At 31.2% G+C, this 18,684-nt stretch overlaps 1 protein-coding gene across 2 annotated transcripts; it reads left to right on the top strand.

Moving 5' to 3' along the window:
• The first annotated feature begins 2,411 nt into the window (after window positions 1-2,411).
• On the top strand, window positions 2,412-3,321 carry LOC145957719 (uncharacterized). 2 transcript variants are annotated; one of them, XM_083074132.1, is made up of 2 exons: window positions 2,412-2,735; window positions 2,988-3,321. In XM_083074132.1, exons 1-2 carry the CDS (start codon window positions 2,477-2,479, stop codon window positions 2,999-3,001), a joined length of 273 nt encoding a protein of 90 aa, XP_082930258.1. In that variant the 5' UTR covers window positions 2,412-2,476; the 3' UTR covers window positions 3,002-3,321. The 2 variants fall into 2 exon arrangements, with proteins under 2 accessions (XP_082930258.1, XP_082930257.1); XM_083074131.1 differs by having other exon boundaries at window positions 2,440-2,695.
• The last annotated feature ends 15,363 nt before the right edge of the window (window positions 3,322-18,684 follow it).

The raw sequence follows: 18,684 nt of genomic DNA, 5'->3' as shown, positions 1-18,684 counted from the left end.
ATCTTGATTGAGGTGGCGGCGAATCGTTCCATGAACGTCCATAGTGGCTCGTCATCGCTTTGCCTGAGATTGGCTAGGGCGGTGGAAGTGATGTGATGAGGTCGGCTCATCGCATATTGCGCTGTGAACCTCCTGACTAGGGTGCCGAAGTTATCGATGGACTCGGCAGGCAGTTGGGTGTACCAGTTGAGTGCGGACCCCTTGAGCGAGGTCGAAAAAACCCTACACAAGATAGCGTCATTGTTAGTGTAGAGATTTACCTATGTCGTGTACATGTCGATGTGCTCATCCGGGTCCGTAGTGCCGTCATAATGGTCAAGGTGGAGAGATTTCCACCCGTGAGGGAGTGGTGTCTCCATAATGCCATCCACAAACGGGTGACAGCGGAAGGTTGCCTGCTCTCCTGCGGCGTGAGTAGGGGCCTTGCTGATCTCATGGGCCGACTTGTGCGTTGGTTCGTGAGACGGATTCATGGCAGGCCGTGGGGTTGGTATCCTAGTCGCGGTCCGGGGTTGGAGACGGAGTGTTCGTCCCCCTCCTCGTGATGCCGAGGGATTTGAGCGCGAATACGCTCATTCTCCGTTCGCAGTGCTGCTAGGTCAGCTTCATTAGCGGCCCGCATTGCCGCTAGGTCGGTTTCGTGTTTTGCACGCATGCTTTGCATATCAACTTCGTGTTGCTGCCGCATTTGTTCGACCTGGTCGATCAGTCTCCTCAACGCTGCTTCGTTGTCCATGGTAGTTGGGTGGTTTACGTCGTCTGTTGCTCGTCTGCTATGGCTTCTGGTAGAAACCATATAGGTGGCCGATAAGAGCTGTCTTGATCGGCCCCACGGTGGGCGCCAAATGTTCTTACCAGAAATCGGTCGTAGGGATGATCCGTCCAGTAAGATCGGTGAGCCTCCTTTACCAATACGTTGATGCTCCAAGGTGGGATTGGTACCTGCAAAAGAGACTCCGATGCTAAAGTTAGTGTTTGTATGAGTGTGAGTCTCATATAAATAATGCACGTATCTTAGTGTGAAATTAGGGTTGTTTGGGCTCTGGGCCTGAGATAGGATATGATAAGATTAGATAATATATCTCGTTTGGGGCGAGATCTCCGAGATCAGTTATGATCTACTCAAATATCGGGCTGATGTCATATAGCGCTTGCCCGAGGTCATCTTGCGCTGTGATACCGAGCTCTGAGCTCGGTTTCACAGATCGAATAGTACAATATATTTTGAAATGAACTTCTAATCTAACGGTTGGAGTTTCAAAATTCACATTTAATATAAAGTTATTAAGCGGTGTAACACTTAATAAAAGTTACACCGATATTGTTTGAATCCTTATATATATATATATATATATATATATATTTCTCCTCTTTTTATTCAAAATGAAATGAACATTTATCATTTAATATTCCTTTTCAACCTTTAATTTGAAGCGAAATACACAAACAGTACACACAATAGTCACAAAAATCAGTTATATTATATGTCTGTTAATTAGATTCAAGTTTAACTAATTTATGATATTATATTATTATAGATCATGATATGAGACATAATGACACCTCTCGATTAGACGTTATTCTTGTTAGTGGAGCAAATTAACGAAGATGCAGATGGTCAAAAAGCACCTGGGATGTTAAATGCATGAATCCCCTCGAGGTAATAATATATAGAAAGAAGATAATCACTATCATTGCCGCGATATATAAAGGGATTTTTCACTCATTGAATTATATATTTTCATATGATAAATTTATGAATTTTTATAATGATTACCCTAAAAATATTTCTAACAGTGAATTTTTCTATGAGATTGTAATTTATTTATAGTAAACTCTACATAAGAAATCCAACAAATTTTTACTTCAATCATAATTTTTTTTAAGATTTTGTAATAATTCTTACAATGAATTTTAAATCATTATAGTTTTTCATTGATTGTGACTGACAATCAAGTTTTAATAATAAGGACTCAGTTCTAAATTTAGGGATCATGCCACGTGTCAGCAAGATCCAATAATAAAAATTAATAAGAACAAGTTCTTATTTTTAAAAATCTTATAAAATGAGAGTTGGAGATGTCCTAAAAATTATACCCATCATAACTTGTAATGATTTTTAAAGTGACATACACAAATAAAAACTTTTGGTGTATTTGATTTGTGAACACATGCATTAAGAAGCACTAGATGTGGAAGTCTAACACAACTAGTAAATACTTTTATATTATCTTTGAGATTATCTTGCACTAAATATCAATCCCAATATATAGAACCAAACATAAACTCGATCTATAAAGGGGTTGGGGTGTGCCCGTTGTCGCTATGCTAGAAAGAAAAAGAATATATAAAATAACATCTGAAGTATCGTTGCTGACCACACTTCTCTCTTTTATATGGAATGTTTTTGATTGGCTAAAAAAATCTATAAATACCCATTTTTCATGGCTGGGGTACCAAACACAGTGATACACACATGGCTGGGGTTCCAGAGGAACACAGCACACCTTACTATGGTGTTACTGTTCCGGCGAAGGGCAAGGGGAAGAGGGTTTCAGAGGCAACTAAGAAGCGCCGAAAGCTTCTGCCTGATCTCAATGAACCTGCTCTCCCAGATCTGAACAAAACCCCACCTCCCGAAACTAGTATTGATGAGGATGATGAGGAACAAGCTTCTTCTGTTGCTGAGAACGAGGTTACCACTTACTTGTGTTTATTTTTACTACACATAACGTGTATGTAAACTACCCCTCCTCATTTTTATGATTTTCCTTTCTTTAATTATACATACATATCTACATGTTGGCTTTTAGTCACAAAGGAATTAATATTGCCTTTAATTGTCAATTAATCTCTCTCTCTCAATTCATTTTTCAATTGCATAGATTGCAAGAGGGGTGTGAACACAAAAACCCAACCCACCCCAATTAAGGTCTGGAACTGTAAATCTTTAGTTTCTAATACGTACTCTTTCTTAATATTTACAGCTTGGGTGGACTGATGCTGAATCTAGGAATATTGATGAAGGGGAAAGCAGCTCCAACAAGAAAGGATTCTGGAAAAGGATCCGTGATTGGATATTTCGAAAGGTCAAGAAGGATGTGCTGGTGCCGAGTAACTAATTAAGGGTCTCAGTCTCATCCAAGTGTTGTTGAAGTAGGAATATGTTTGTTCTTTGTTGTTTGAATATCGAGGAAATAGTTTATGTATTAATAATTCGATTAAGTCCGAGGCTCTCAAAGTGTAATACATGTTTGAAAATCGAGGAAATTTAAATGACTTTTACATTATCGGTCAATAAAAAATTGACATTTGCAGTAATTTTATGACTCCAACTCAACTTTTATATTACCTCTATCTCTTTCTCTCTATAGCCACATGAATCTTCTGTCTAAGCTATAGCCCGAATCCAACACTACGGCAACCACACAAGCACCTCATCGGAACCACAACCAGTGACCTGGGTATGCCTCTTCCACCACCCCACCATCACTCTTGCCTACAAACCCTATCTTAATTTCTCTGTCAACAAGGGGATTAGAGCTTACTTTCTCCTTTCGGTTGTTAATTAATTAATATGGACCTGTTTTGTCTATTTTGTTACTAATCTCTATCTGTTATAGGCCATTATCTTTAATTTGGGCCTAATTGCTCTTATAATTTAAAAATCCAAAACTAAGGGTAGCATGGGGATAGTTGTTTGGTCTCCATGGCTGTTGATGAATGATAAATTATTGTTTTAGGATTTAATTAGGCTTTCATTTTTTAATCTAGATTTCTTACGTCATGATTAATCAGAAAGATAGAAGTAGAGAATAATTTTTGTTTGGTCGCGAAAAACAATAATAATAAAAAAGAATGCTGAAAAAAAGAGAAATATCAAACTGTACGTTTGCTTCAGTGTTTCTATTTCCGCTCCACTATTCATTTTCACTTCAAAATTAGGGGAAAAAACGCAAAAGTAATCCTTAGCTGCTGATCCCCGTCTAATGTTAACTTACACTCAAACATGGATGAATCTTTGAAAAAAGGAGTGACAATTTTGTGTCTGGTGCCATCATTATTTTCCCAATGAATATATAATAATATAAATATTTGTGGGCTGATAAAAAAAAAGTTATTTTCCCAATGAATAAAAAATAATTATTCTACTTTTATAATATATTTTACAATATTTTATAATTCACTTTTTTTTATCATATTATATCTCTTTATTTTTTATACTGTTTTCTTAGATTTCCTTATTCTTTAATTATGAAAATTATGCAAAAAAAGAGAAAAAAAAAAAAAAAAAAAAAAAAGGAAAAACGACCACTAGACACATGCCTTTGAATTTACACATTTAAATTAATAATAGGTTGAGTAATCTTTAAATGATATATTATATCATTGGATCAGCTTGTGACATGACCACGTGTCCTTGTGCTTGGAAGCCTAGAAGGCAAGCATGTATTATTTGACTGCAATATATGTGACTATGTCACTAATTATGCTTTCATATGTTTGTGGCTTTAATCGATGGAGTGACTGCTTTTTAAGTGGACTGCAAAGGATCACGACGATTGAAATTTATAAAATTGTGTTTTTGTTTCCATAATGATCTACCTTTAAGATTAGAATTGCATATGATTGTTTGTTGTGGATTGGGAAATTTTACGGGTTTCGTTTACGCACCAAACGAGTCACAACTAATTACACATATATAATTGACCGGAATTATAAATACTTGCTAATCATAAATTACTATCTAATTTCTCCCGGACTTCCCCAATGGTATTGCCCAAACCTCAACTATTTCAGGGTGGGATTTTCAATGTGGCTAACATGTCTGGCACTTTTTAAATAAAGCTTTACTATTTGTGCGAAGAAACAACACGAAAAATAATGAAAAATGACTTTAACCAATCACAGATTCATCAACAAACCCACTATCATACACCGTGGGGTCTAGGTTGAAATTTGATCACCATGGAAATTTTGTTTTGGATAAAAAAAAAGTTTAAGCCGACATGTGTATAGCGACAATAATATATGGTTCATTTCAACGGTATAACATCTCTTATCGTGCGTGTAGACTAAAATTTGATGCCCAGAAACATTATTCTTGGTGGAATTGTCATTCTACCATTTTTATTTCCCTATGAAAAATGGTGGCTGGCATTGCAGCATTGCCACGTTGGACATGACGACATGGAGTTAATTGCCGATCTCGATGAGGTTGAAAAATGATAAGACAAGGACAAGCTGAAAGAGAAGTTTCCACGAGAAGTCCAATAAAATGTTTTCGTCAAATTGCTTTGTAACGCAATGGTGCTTCCATTTTGTGAAATACTTGAATGGGTCCTCTACTCCTCTAAACAAACTCACCCTAAAGCCTCTTAGTTTAGTTAATATATGAGTAAAAAAATGAGATTTGTCACTTCTTCTTGTGTACATGTCGTCTTTAATTTAATATATCTCCTCACTTTTATTAATTTCATTCTAATTCCTTTCCTTTCTTTTAAATCCATCCTTATATATTAATGCTAGTTGTGTCAATCTCTCTCTCTATATATAAATTATGTGTCATTCATTCATAAATTAATTAATTTAATTGCAAGTACACTTATTAATTGTGTTATAAATTACTATAAATGCATTTAATTATTTCAGGTTGTGTGGATTGGTGAAGGCAGTACTACTGGTGCTGCATCAAGGAAAGGTGAGAGGTTAGAAGAAAATGAAAGTGAGAGTAGCTATAACTGGATCAAAGGATATTGGAACAAGGTCCGCAAATGGATATCGTCAAGGAACAAGAAGGATGCTAGCTCTTGTTGAGTAACTCAAGGTCCAATGTCAAAGTGTTGAAGAAGAATATATGTTTCAATATGTGTTTTGTTTGATTTAATTTGATATTTGTTGTGGGATATATAAATTAAGGTTAAATAAATTGGGCCTTTTTTCTGTTGTGTCAAAGAGAGGTGTGGTGCGGCAGGCAGGTGTTGTATATCATGAGTTGTGGGATATATAAGTTGGAGAATCAATATAATTAATTTGGTTATGAGTGATATATTGGATGTGGGTTTTATGAGCGGTGGAACGAGTCAAGTGAAAGGGACAAAGTTAAAATATAATTTAATCCACACCTAAAGGCATGTTTTTGTATCAAAAGGAGACCCTCAGAAATCGATGTAACCTCATACGCAGAGAATCATCACTCAACTCATAACCTCTCTCTCTTTATAGCCCTATGAATGGATCCAAATCCTAAACCCTAACACACTTGCTTTCATGATTTCTTCCTTCACTCACTCACCATATATATTAGACTAACCGGAATTACAAGAGCACCTTTCTGCCGTCAACGGCCGTCGGAACCACCACACCTCCCTCTCTGCCGGTTATATTCTTATCTTTCAAGGGGATTAGAATTACCCCTCTTTTGTCCCTGTCCCTACATTTATTTTCGTTATTAATTCTGGACCTATTTGCTTTATTTTCTTACTAATCTCAGTTACATGCCACATGCCATTGTCTTTAATTGGGGTTGGGGGCCTAATTGCTCTTAATTTAAAATCTCATAAGGGTTAGCATTTATAAAATAACAAGCTGTTGGATTTTTAATCAGTAAGTGCCAATCCGTCTCCAATTTCCCCTTAAAGCGTACTTTTATAAAATAAAATGAATGTTAAATAAGCTTTGGACAAGTTAAAGACAAAAATATAAATAACAATCCCTCTAACCATAATGAAAAATCACAGTATGAAAATAGCGTTTTTTCTATTTCAAAATTATGATTTTATTTTTAGCGTGTATACTATAATCATATGAATTTATTCCTAGCTACATGCTCACATGGTCATATTGTCTTTGTGGTTTCACTTTCATGTTAATCTACAATTGTTACTGTTTATATTTCTATTATTATTATTAAGTAAAAATTAAACACTTCTTGTCATTTCAAATATAATATTGTCTGATAAAAAAGCTCATTTGAAAATTTTACTGAAACAAATGTCTAGATGAAGGTATATTGGTTTGCTCTCGTACGTCCATTCTTTTGTCTCTTTTTAAATTATCAGTAACTAGTAATGGAAATAAATTAAGATACTATCTGTGAGAAAATAAAAATGAAAAAAAAATATATATAAAAACCAATTAAAAATTATTAATTTAAAACCCTAGCATTTCAAAGTGTTCTCAATAATAAACTATTTCAATATAGTACTTCAATCACATATTTTTAGGAACCTAGTTAATAGAGAACCCCTTGGTGTTTTAACCCTCTAGTAGCTATTTAGGATTAACAAACCCCTATTTTTAACCGGGTGTATTGGAATGATTTGATCGATGTGGTGTTTCACCTTTTCTATCATGGATGTTAAAACATGCATTTGCTATTCTTGCTATGTTTGCCTGTGAGCTCATAATTCTGCTGGCCCTAATTAACTTTCAGATGGAAGCAAATAAGATTTCTTGCCTGCACTGTTGAGGAATATGAAGAATACAAACGCAAGCTTGCACTGAGCTGTCAAGGGAATTTAATTGCAGAAAAGTGAACATACAGAGTCATATTACTTTTCATAATTTAATTTACATCACAAGTGCACGAAGGATGCCATGGTCAACCCCTTGTTTTGCAATAATGCGTGTGTCGCTGTCATTCCAATCAGCACCTATCAAGGTAATACACATTAATGGAAGCAAATATGAACTTGAATTCAATCCTCTCCCCTCTCCACTATCTCACTAACTTTCTTTTTTATTACCTTAAATTATAATTTTATTTCTTTCATATTTTACTTTTATAAATAGCTCCACACGTCAATGTAAATAGATAACATTACAAAAAAAATTTAATGATAAAATTAAAAAATTAAAAAAGTATAAATATAAGAATTTTAAAAATATTTATCTTAATCTATAAAACTAAAAAATAAAAAAAAATTAAATATAAAGACTAAGAATATTTATTTTAAATCATAAAAACTAAAAGTAATGTAACTAAAAGATATATAGACTAAAAACAATATTTTAATTTTTATTATTTTCCTTTCATTTCTTCATTTACTATCTCTTTCCTTTCCCGCAAAGGAAACGGTCACTTAACACTTTTGTCCTTACCGCCATCCCGCAATAAACTAGGGTGCGAATATTTGAAACTTAATTAAATTATATTTACGGTTATTAGGTAATGGTGAGTAATTAATCATACACCTAACTAATATAAGATAGATCATGGTTTGAGACTTAAAACTTCTTTAAAAGCCAAAACAAAGAAATTCCAGATATATACCCCATTAATAGAAAATACACCATCACCCAATAGTATATACTATTTGTAACTTCTATCTTTCCCCATATCTGATCTAACCTTCATTAAATGAAAGAATCAAAGAAGGAGGACATATTCTATGTATTAGAGTCAATAATTTTCAGTGAGCCTTAGCAAAATGCTCTCTGCCTATGTTAATATTATAAGTCATTATTCAAAAGAAAATAATCAAAATATGAACTTCACCCAAAACAAAGAAGAAATATTAATATGAGTGTAATGCTGATGGATTGTAGATTGTGTTGGTGTAATCCCAATTTTGTTGCAGACCCAAAGACCCTAAAGAGAACGAAAAGCCTAAAAGTAGAGGTAGAGAGGGGCGGAGTCATCAGAACTAATCCGTGGGCTATGTAAATTAATTAAGCCTGTTTACGTCTAAATAGGCCTTTTTATCCTTTGTTTTTCTTAAACCCAAATTACAAAAAGGGTTAAAAACAAAATAAGTATATACAACTAAACTATTTTAATTAGTTGGTTCATGATATATAACTATTTTTCTATATATATAAATATGCCTCTTTCTCTGTTTTCAAAATGTTTTAACTAAAATAGCTTTCTAATTAATTTCTTGTTTCAAATAAATGTTATTTTAAAATTATTTTTTTCATTTACTCTCTCCTTCTTCTAGTTCATTTCTCTAACCATTCTTTCTTGATTTTTTTTTCACTTTTTGGTTCTTGATTTCTCTCTTTCTATCATATCTTATCTTTATAATTAAAAAAAAATTCACTTTCAACTTTATCATTTTGTAGATCTAAATTTTTAACTCTATCTTCATTGTTTTCTACATTTTCTATTGATAATTTTTTGTAACTTGTTTAATATGACTTATATACAATAGATAATTTGATACTTAAGGAAGAAATAACTCAATAATTTTTTTTGCAAATATGTGTTTTCATAAGTATACAATCAATCTCAAGATTTTAAGATATTTTGTCAATTTTAGATTTTTTTTCATATTTTCAAATAATAAAACTTTGTAGGTAATAAAAATATATTATTAATGTAAAGAGGTATATATATCATAACCCTAATTATTTTGAAAATGCATTATTCTCTAAAGTGATAAAATAAAATTGCCTCCTCAAGGTCCAATATATCAATTAATTATATAGAGTTTTTGTATTTTTCCCTTCACCATAGTAAATAGTACATTTTTTTGAAAATAATATCAATCAATAAAAAAAATATTTATAGCATAATTTTATTGATTTTTTTCCCAATAATCATCTTAAAATATGTTACTAACAAAAATTACGATAGTTAATAATACAAAAACTCTTTACACTATGTGCTTCTTACAATAAAAAATAAAACTCTAATAATAAAATAATTATTTCTTTTAGAGGATGAAAACAAAGACACGAGACAAAACAGCAACTCTTTTTCTTTTCGGGATTTAGGCATTTCTCTTTCTTTTCACCATTCTCTTTTATTTTAAATATATATATATATATATATATATATATATATATATATATAATAGAAGTTTATGTCACATTTATAGAAATAAATATTTTAAATTGTAAACATTTTAAAGTATTTATATATATAAGAGGTTTTCGATTCTTCCAGTAAATAAAAATATTTAACTATAATTAATCATGAAATTAAAATTAATCATTCAGACTTCATATTTAATAATATCAATTTCATATCTTTGGCATAAAAGGAAAAGGCATTCAGGTCAATGAATGCCCTTTGAATTTGGAATCTTTCAATAAGAAAGTGTTATGTCATCGGTTTCAGTTCTTGATTAGGAGAGTTAATTATTAATATATTACCACCAATTATTCACAGTCTCACTCAGTCACTATATAATGTATATTTAAATTTTATATTTTATAAAAAAATAATTAATAATACTTTATTACATATTACATAAAATTAGTTAAAAATCATATGATTTATCACTACTTAATAATTTATCCTTGTTTAGAGAGTTGCAAAAGAGACTACATTGTACGATTAATAGCCACATCGATCTACAAAGAGTATGTTAAATAATTAATAAGAGAAAAGGAAAGAAAAATCAATTATGATATTCAATTTTATCCTATTTTTAAATAGTTCTTAAATTAATTAAATTATATAAACATTTTTAAAAATATTAAAAGTTTTTTAATTTAATCTATATATATTGATATACTTTATTAATGTTAAAAGTCTAATTTAAAGGATTTTCAATACTGTAAAATTATATAACATGATTTATAATTTTTTTTATTTCTATAAGAATTACAATTACAATAATAAGATTCAAACTTCAAATTATGTATATGTTATCTAAATTCTCCAATACTATATATAATTTATAATTCTTTAGATGTTAGTTATATAATTTTATTAATTTAAAGACTATTTAAGAGAAACATAATACTTGAATAACCAAATTGATAGTTTATTCAAGGAAGAAAAACAACACAACAAATAAAATATAAGATAATTTATGAGCACACAAATATTTATGATAATACTTTTCAAGTTGGACTTTAAAGGTTCTAGAAGGTTAAAATAAGTTTGACATTATTGAATAAAAGTTTTCTTGCATGGGTTTGAGTTGAGTTTGAATAAGCATATTACTTAATCTAATAAAATTTTATAAATTTAGTTAGATTAAGTTGGATTTATATAATCTTTACTTAAACTTAATTAACTTGATCATAATGAATTGAATATATTAGATTGATTGGATCTAATTATTTAAAATTATTTTAAATTTATTGAAATTAGATTTTCTCTTTTTAAAAGTAAATCAAGTTTTATATAACGAAAATCTATTTTGTATCAATGTAAGATTATTTTTTCATCAAATACATTAATTGAACAATATAAATATATAATCTAAGAATGAATACTATTTTTTTTAATTTAAAATAAATATTATCTCTATCCTAAAATATAAGACTATCGCAACTAAACTACATCTTTTAATAAAATTAGGTAATTTAGTTAAGAGTATTAAGTTTATCAATAATTTAAACTATTTTTTAAAATTGATATTTTCTCTTTACACTTAATTAATCATTCCTCATCTAGTTAATCAATGTTTGGAAGTGTGATATTTATGTATTTATTTATCTTCTATAATCCTAATAAGAGAGAACTTTTATCCAATTAATTTTAAGTATTTATTATCTATTGTCTAAAAGAATTATTAATTAAATAAAAATATTATTAAAAAATATAATTAATGCAAATGATAATTAAAAGAAGTAATAAAAAAGGGGTAAATGTTATATATATAAAAGGATGGATGTAATATATAATAAATTTAATATATTGTATGATGGAAGAACATGGACCAAAGGTCCAACCACTAGACCTATGACCAGAAGATTACTTGAAGATTTGATCGCTTCAGAGCTTAGTGGGCCCAATGAGCTTGGTGGGCCTAGGGTTCTCTTCACTTAGACTTTACATGATTGACCACCTTTCTTATATCTTTGGTAGTATAGGATTTCATATTGTTTGGCCTTGTATTAAGGACCTTAGTATAGGACTTGTAGGGTTTTAGGCCTATTAGGCCTAATTTTGGACTTCATGGGTTTTTGGGCTTTTGATACCCAATATTGGACTCATTTTCATTTTTGTAATTTTTCCTTTCAATTGTATTTGATTGGTCATTGTATTTAGGCCATTAGAATAGGAATATGCAAGGATCACTTAAATGGAATAGTTAGGCTAAACTAGATTTAATTTGGAAGCCATTTAAGTTGCATTTGAGTCACATGTATTTCACCACTAGTAGCTGAACATGTGCTTACTCAAATCAACCCTAAATGTCATCTTAATTAAACTTAGATGCATAGAAGCATCTAAACTCACGGCTAAGCACATGTCGGCTGAAATTTGAATTTAATTAACCCTAAATGTCCGTGGACTTTCTTTTGATTCTCTAGCTAGGATACTTCCATCTTAGCTTAGGAAAACCGTCCAATTCTCCTTCTCAACTCATCCATTCATCCGTATTCATTGATAAAGGAAGAGATCCAAGCTAGTGGAGAAAAAAAAGGGAAGATCAAGCTTCACTTCACCTACCTACTTCCATCATTGTGTAAAAGTTAAATTTAAAAATCAAAACTAGTAATTCAAGCAGCACATAAAATAATACATTAAAAATATTTTAAAACATTTTTTTTTCTAAATACAACAACCACCACCACCAAGGGACAGGGAAATGGGTCTAGAAGTGTTGAAAATTGGCGGTGCGCATGGCAAGCATAGTGAGTAATGACAAAAAAGTTACTCGAGAACCACAAACCCTAGAGGTTTTCTTTACACGATAAGTAGCGGTACTTATAAAGTGACATTTGATGATAAGTAGGTTACACGACTTATCACTAGATTCTTGTTAGCACTGCACTTATCAGAATTATAAATGTGTAGATGCCATCAACACTTGTACAATGTTTGACACGTCCACCCATTTAACCCTAAACCGTCAAACAAACAGACAAACTGCTTTTCTGAAATATAAATTATTGTTCTACACTTTCTTGGACTTATCAATCACCATCCCCCATCTTCAATAAGACACGCCCTTGATTGCATATGTCAGCTTTATGACAAAGCAAAAAGTTGCCCTTCTTTCGGATATAAATATACACTCATACACCTAGTTTAGACATACAAGTGAGAAGCAAGAAAGGAATAGGGTGTACGTGAGGGGATAGGATACAACAACAGCAACAGCAGCAGCATTTAGTTGGTGTGTGACTAAGAACAAGAGAATGGAGGAGCATGGCAGAACTCCAAGGGCAAGGCCTTATATTCCTGATCTCAACCAACCTGCTCTCCTTGATCTCAACTACCCTCCTCCTCCTCATTACTTTACTTATCAACACCAACTGGAACTCAAACACCCACCTTCATTGCACCTTCTCTCCAATCTTCGTCAAGCCACTGCAGCTTCTATTGAAGGCAGCACTGAATCTACTCCAAGGCCAAGGCCTTATATCCCTGATCTCAACTACCCTCCTCTGCCTGATCTCAACTACCCTCCTCCTCCTCATAACTTTAGTTATCAAGACTATCTGGAACACCCACCTTTATTTCACCTTCTCTCCCATGTTCATCTAGCCACTGCAGCTTCTATTGAAGGCAGCACTGATACTACTGCCGCATCTAAGCCTAAGACATTGCAAGATACTGAAACTCATCACAAAAGATCCAATTGGTCCAAAATGAAGAAGGTCCTTAATAGGTCATGATCACTCTTGTCCACCATCTTCAAGGGTGCCCCTACTCAATAAATCAATAATATGCATATGCATGTCTGCCTATATGTATCAGTAACCTTTCTTTTCAATAATTATTTGTTTTTCTCTCCCACACGTTCGGGTAGAGGACAAACAAATTAAATCAGTGCTTTGCTACTTTTGCCTCGCCATCTTTATTAATTTAGTACAATTTAGGATATATGAGAGTTGATAGCATCTTTGTACTGTGTCATGTGTGGAATTTGTCGTGTATGGCTGCTTTCAATTATAACATGCAACTTGTTTAGGACGTCGTATTTACTCATTATTAATTAGTATATTTATGTAGTTTTTTATTTATTTTTATTTTCCTTAAAACTAAGAAGAAGAAAAATCCTTCTTTCAATTTTAGCTTTATAAAAAGATAAACGTTAATTAACTCTAGATACTTTAATGAATTCATACGTAATTAGATTAAAAATTTAATTCAATTTTATTACAAAATTGACTTTGTAAAATTAAGATGATCTCCATTTATATATATTATTATAATAATATTCTTAATTAATATATAATTTTTAATACATTTTTTAACGTGGATGATCAAACATTTCAAATATAAATATACAATACTATAATTTCATTCTTAATAAATTTCATTACATCATCGTTTTACATGGCGAAAACATGTAGTAAAAAAAAATAGATCGAGGTGATAACTAAGAATGAGAAAAGGAAAATAAAATAAAGTAGCTATTGCCTCTTTCTTCAATTGTTGTATTAGGTAGGTAGCCTGAAAACCTCTATTACCCTACCTTTCACTTGTTAATTCTCTTTCTTTCTCATGAAATTACTTATCAAATAGAATCCGTCCTACTTTGGCTTAGTAGCAAAACACTAAACTAACATAGCCACCGTCATTTGGGTATTTATATATTTTTTAAACCAATGAATTGTGTAGGCATTAAGCACAGTCTACATTGAACGTGCATCACTGTTGCATAATGCGGCACGTAAAGCAGCCATTATGCACGATCTTCAATATCCGTACATGGAACAGTCTAATAAGTGATAGTCATATATATAATATTGATTATTGAATCAGTTCGATGTGACTTTCCATCTAATATGGAAAGTGAATGAACCAAAGAGCATTTCTAAATATATTTAAAGAGAATAATTAGTTTATGTAAAATAACCCATCAAATCAAAAGATATAGCACACATAACTTGACAGTGACACGGCTACTGTATCACAACCCCATCAGACAGAAAGCATAAAAAGAGCATCATGCATATGCCACTTCATTTTATTACCTTTTGTTTTTCCTTCTAATTTCCTACATTGAACACACTTGAAAATTTAACTTTCATTCTCTTCCCTCCTCCTACCAAATTCCACCCAACTAAACATGATGCTTTTCTTCCGTTAATTTTGTTTTTATTTTTTATTTTCGGCCAAGCTGAGTTGAATCCAACAACTTCATTTTACATTTTCTTCAGGGCCCTTATTAAGTTTATTTAAGCCCAACAAACGTTTGCCTTTTATTTGTTGTTCTTTTTCTCCTATATCAAATCGAACCCAATCACTGTAAAAAAATGTTATATATAATAACATATAAAAGTATTATTATAAGTATAATATATGTATGTATATATTTATTTGATATATAACTAAATATAGTTTTAATATTAATTTTAAATGAAATTTACCAGCATATTTTATGTATCAGTATAATTTATACCCACATATTTTAACAATATATCAATATATATTTTATTTATTGTATGAGTAAAAATAATTTTTATATGTATCACTATATTATGTGTGTTATTATATGTTAATTTTCTTGTAATGAATTTTACCTCTATTTTTTTTTATTTAAGATCCTTAGTGGGCCTTATATTATTATTATTTTTGCTGCTTGCACCGTCTAATTTTCTATATATTCCTTCTCGTTTCTGTTTTTTTTTCTTCCTAAACTCACCTGCAGGACTGACAATGGAAGGAGTTTTGGGAAATCATGTCAACCCCCCTTCTCTCGCTCTCTCAATAATGAGGTGGTATTGGCCCCTTTGGGGATTTAAGGCCCAATGGGTCAGCTGCCCCCACCAGAACGGAGCCCATTTGTTGGGCTAATTCACAATTCAGGTTGACTCATGATATATATATACACCTTTTTTTTATTATTTATAAATACACTTCTTTTATTTTATTTTTTAAAAATATATTTTATTATCTTTGATTTTTTTATTCTTTAATTTTTTTATTTTACCACTCCAACTTTTAATTTAACGCTTTCTTCTTTTTTTTCTTTCACATACTTCTTTTTCTTTATTTTTTAATTTTCACACACATCCCTTGTATTCTCCCCACTATTCACATATTTTAGTTTTAATTTTTTCAGTTTTTATATTAATGTCTTCTCTTCTCACCTTTTTTAATTTTTACATGCACCCGAATCATAGAACTAGTGCGTGACTGCATTATAGGCACATATAGCTTCTTAAACACTAAAGATGCCTAGTCAAACATGTCTTTTTTCTTCAAACACTTTCTTTCTTTTCATACTTTTAAAAATCTTAACATTAAATCTAGTGTTTCGGAAAATACTTTCTAGAAGATTAATTTTAATATTCTGGAAAGTATTATTCTAAATAGTGAAATTAGTGTTCTAAAAAGTATTTTTGGGAATTATATTTTTTTTACATACTTTTAAAAGTACTTTTTCGAAACACTAGATTTATTGTTCTAGAAAAAACTTTCTACAATTATATATAATAACAAACATCCAGAAAGTACTTTTCAAAATATTAATTTTACTATTTTGAAAAAGTACTTTATGGAATACTAAAATTTGTGTTTCGAAAAATATTTTTTGAAATAGTGAATTTAGTGTTTTAGAACGTATGTTTCAAAAATATTTTAAAAAATAATTATGGAAAATACTTTTTAGAATACTAATTTTTATTATTCCAAAAAGTACTTTTTGAAATTATTTCTAAACGTGTAAATGAGAGAAATGTTTGAAGAAAAAATACAGATTTAACTCGGCACCTTCAAAATTATTAAGGAAGTCACATATCTATAACTCTATCAGGTATTAGTTTTATGTCTTAGGTGTGTGTGACAACTAAAAGAGGAAGAAGGAGAGGCAGAGAGTAATAGTAAGAAAAAAAAATGAAAAAGAAGAGGAGAAGTAATGTAAAAATTAAAATAATTAAAATTATATACTAAAATAAGTAGAAAGTAAAGAGTAGATAATGAGTACACGTGAAAATTAAAAAAAGAAGAAAAGATGTGTGAAAGAAAGAGAAAGTACTAAACTAAACATTAAAGGTGTGGAATTAAATTTTAAAAAAATATATATTTTAAAAATATATTTTAAAATTATATAAAAAGGTGTATATATCATAAGGTTTCAGGTTTCTTAATTGTCTATCTTTTATTTCGTTATAACTAAACAAGAAGGACCATCTTTCCCTACAGCAAACTAGAGGTGAGACTGGCTCCTGCCACTGCCAACTAAGCCAAAATCTTTCGAGAAGGTAGCTATATTATTAAAAAAAAAAGTGTATATTGTTATAAAAGAAAGTAAAATAAAGAGAACAAAGAAGACAATATGAGATGAAAAATAGAATCTGACTTGTGTATTATCTTTGGAAGAGGACTAACCTATTTATAAGTACATGTGGTAACTGAACAATTACACAATAAAGGGAATAATACATAGCGGAAATATAAATGGTAATGATTGATAATGAATATTGGCATCCACTAATTAAGCCATTAATTATTATTCATAACATTCTCCCGTGGATGTCCAATATTTAGAATGTGTCTCGTTAAAATCTTACTAGGAAAAACCCTGTGGGATAAAAATCTAGTGAAGGAAAAAGAGTACATCATTGATAAATATTTATTTATCCCCCTCATGCATACAATCTTTAAGACGACGGAGTCCAATCTTGTATATCAACTGTTCAAAAACTTTTCTTGGAAGTGACTTTGTAAAGAGATCTGCTAGGTTGTCACTTGAGCGGACTTGTTGAACATTTATATCACCATTCCTTTGAAGATGATGAGTAAAAAAGGAATTTTGGTAGAATATGCTTTGTTTTATCTCCCTTTATGTATACATCTTTCAAAAGTGCAATACATGCAACATTATCTTCATATATAACTGTCGATGTCATTTTTCCAGAAGATAAATCACAAGTTTCCCGCATGTGTTGTCTCATAATGCTAAAATTTCAGCATGATTAAATGAAGTGGCTGATATGGTTTGTTTTACAGATTGGCATGAAATGACTGTACCACCACTTGTAAACAAATATCTTGTTTGTGATTTACCATTATGAGGATCTGACAAATAACCTACATCTACATAACTATTTAGTTCTGGTTTGGAAATATTTGAATATAATAACCCCATATCCATTGTACCTATAAGATAACGAAGGATTTGTTTAACTTCATTCTAATGTCTTCGTGTATGTGAAGAACTATATCTTGCTAATAAATTAACAACGAATGTTATATCAGGTCGTGTGTAGGGAGGGCAACGGGGCGGGTCGGGTACGAGTTTCATGATACATGTCCCCGTCCCCGCGAGTTAAACCCATCCCCGTTCCCATCCCCATACCCGTCGGGTATAGATTTTCATCCCCATCCCCGTCCTCGTCGAGTATCGGGCATACCTGTACCCGTACTCGTACCCGTCAATTTTTTTTTTTTGTAAAAAAAATGATTTTTTTAAATGATTTTTTATTATATTATAATTATAATTAGGTTATTTTTTTTATCTTATATTATAATAAATAATCACACATAAAAAAATATTAATTTTTTTTAATATAATTAAATTGAAAGTGAATATTAAATTAAAAATGAGAACGGGGACGGGTACGGGGTACGGGTACGAGGCGGGTAGTACATACCCGTACCCGTACCCGTACCCGGTCAAATCGGGTATTCCCGTCAAAGTCAGGACGGGTTCGGGTATTACCTGCGGGTACGGGTATGTTTGTCATCCATAGTCGTGTATAATTAGCAAGGTACATTAATGCTCCTATAGCACTAAGATATGGTACTTCGGGACCAAGTATTTCTTCATCCTTTTCTTGGGGTCTAAATAGATCTTTGTTAACATCTAAAGATCTTAC

This window comes from Cajanus cajan, chromosome 5 (genome assembly GCF_000230855.2).
Source record: "Cajanus cajan strain Asha chromosome 5, NIPB_CcT2T_4, whole genome shotgun sequence".
In the NCBI taxonomy this organism is placed as follows: Eukaryota; Viridiplantae; Streptophyta; class Magnoliopsida; order Fabales; family Fabaceae; genus Cajanus; species Cajanus cajan.
This window is presented reverse-complemented; position numbering and strand designations above follow the sequence as displayed.

Coding starts and splice junctions, on each gene's coding strand:
- LOC145957719 (XM_083074131.1), top strand. CDS start 2,477: ATGGCTGGGGTTCCAGAGGAACACAGCACACCTTACTATGGTGTTACT. Junction 2,696..2,987: donor CTTCTGTTGCTGAGAACGAG/GTTACCACTTAC, acceptor TAATATTTACAG/CTTGGGTGGACTGATGCTGA.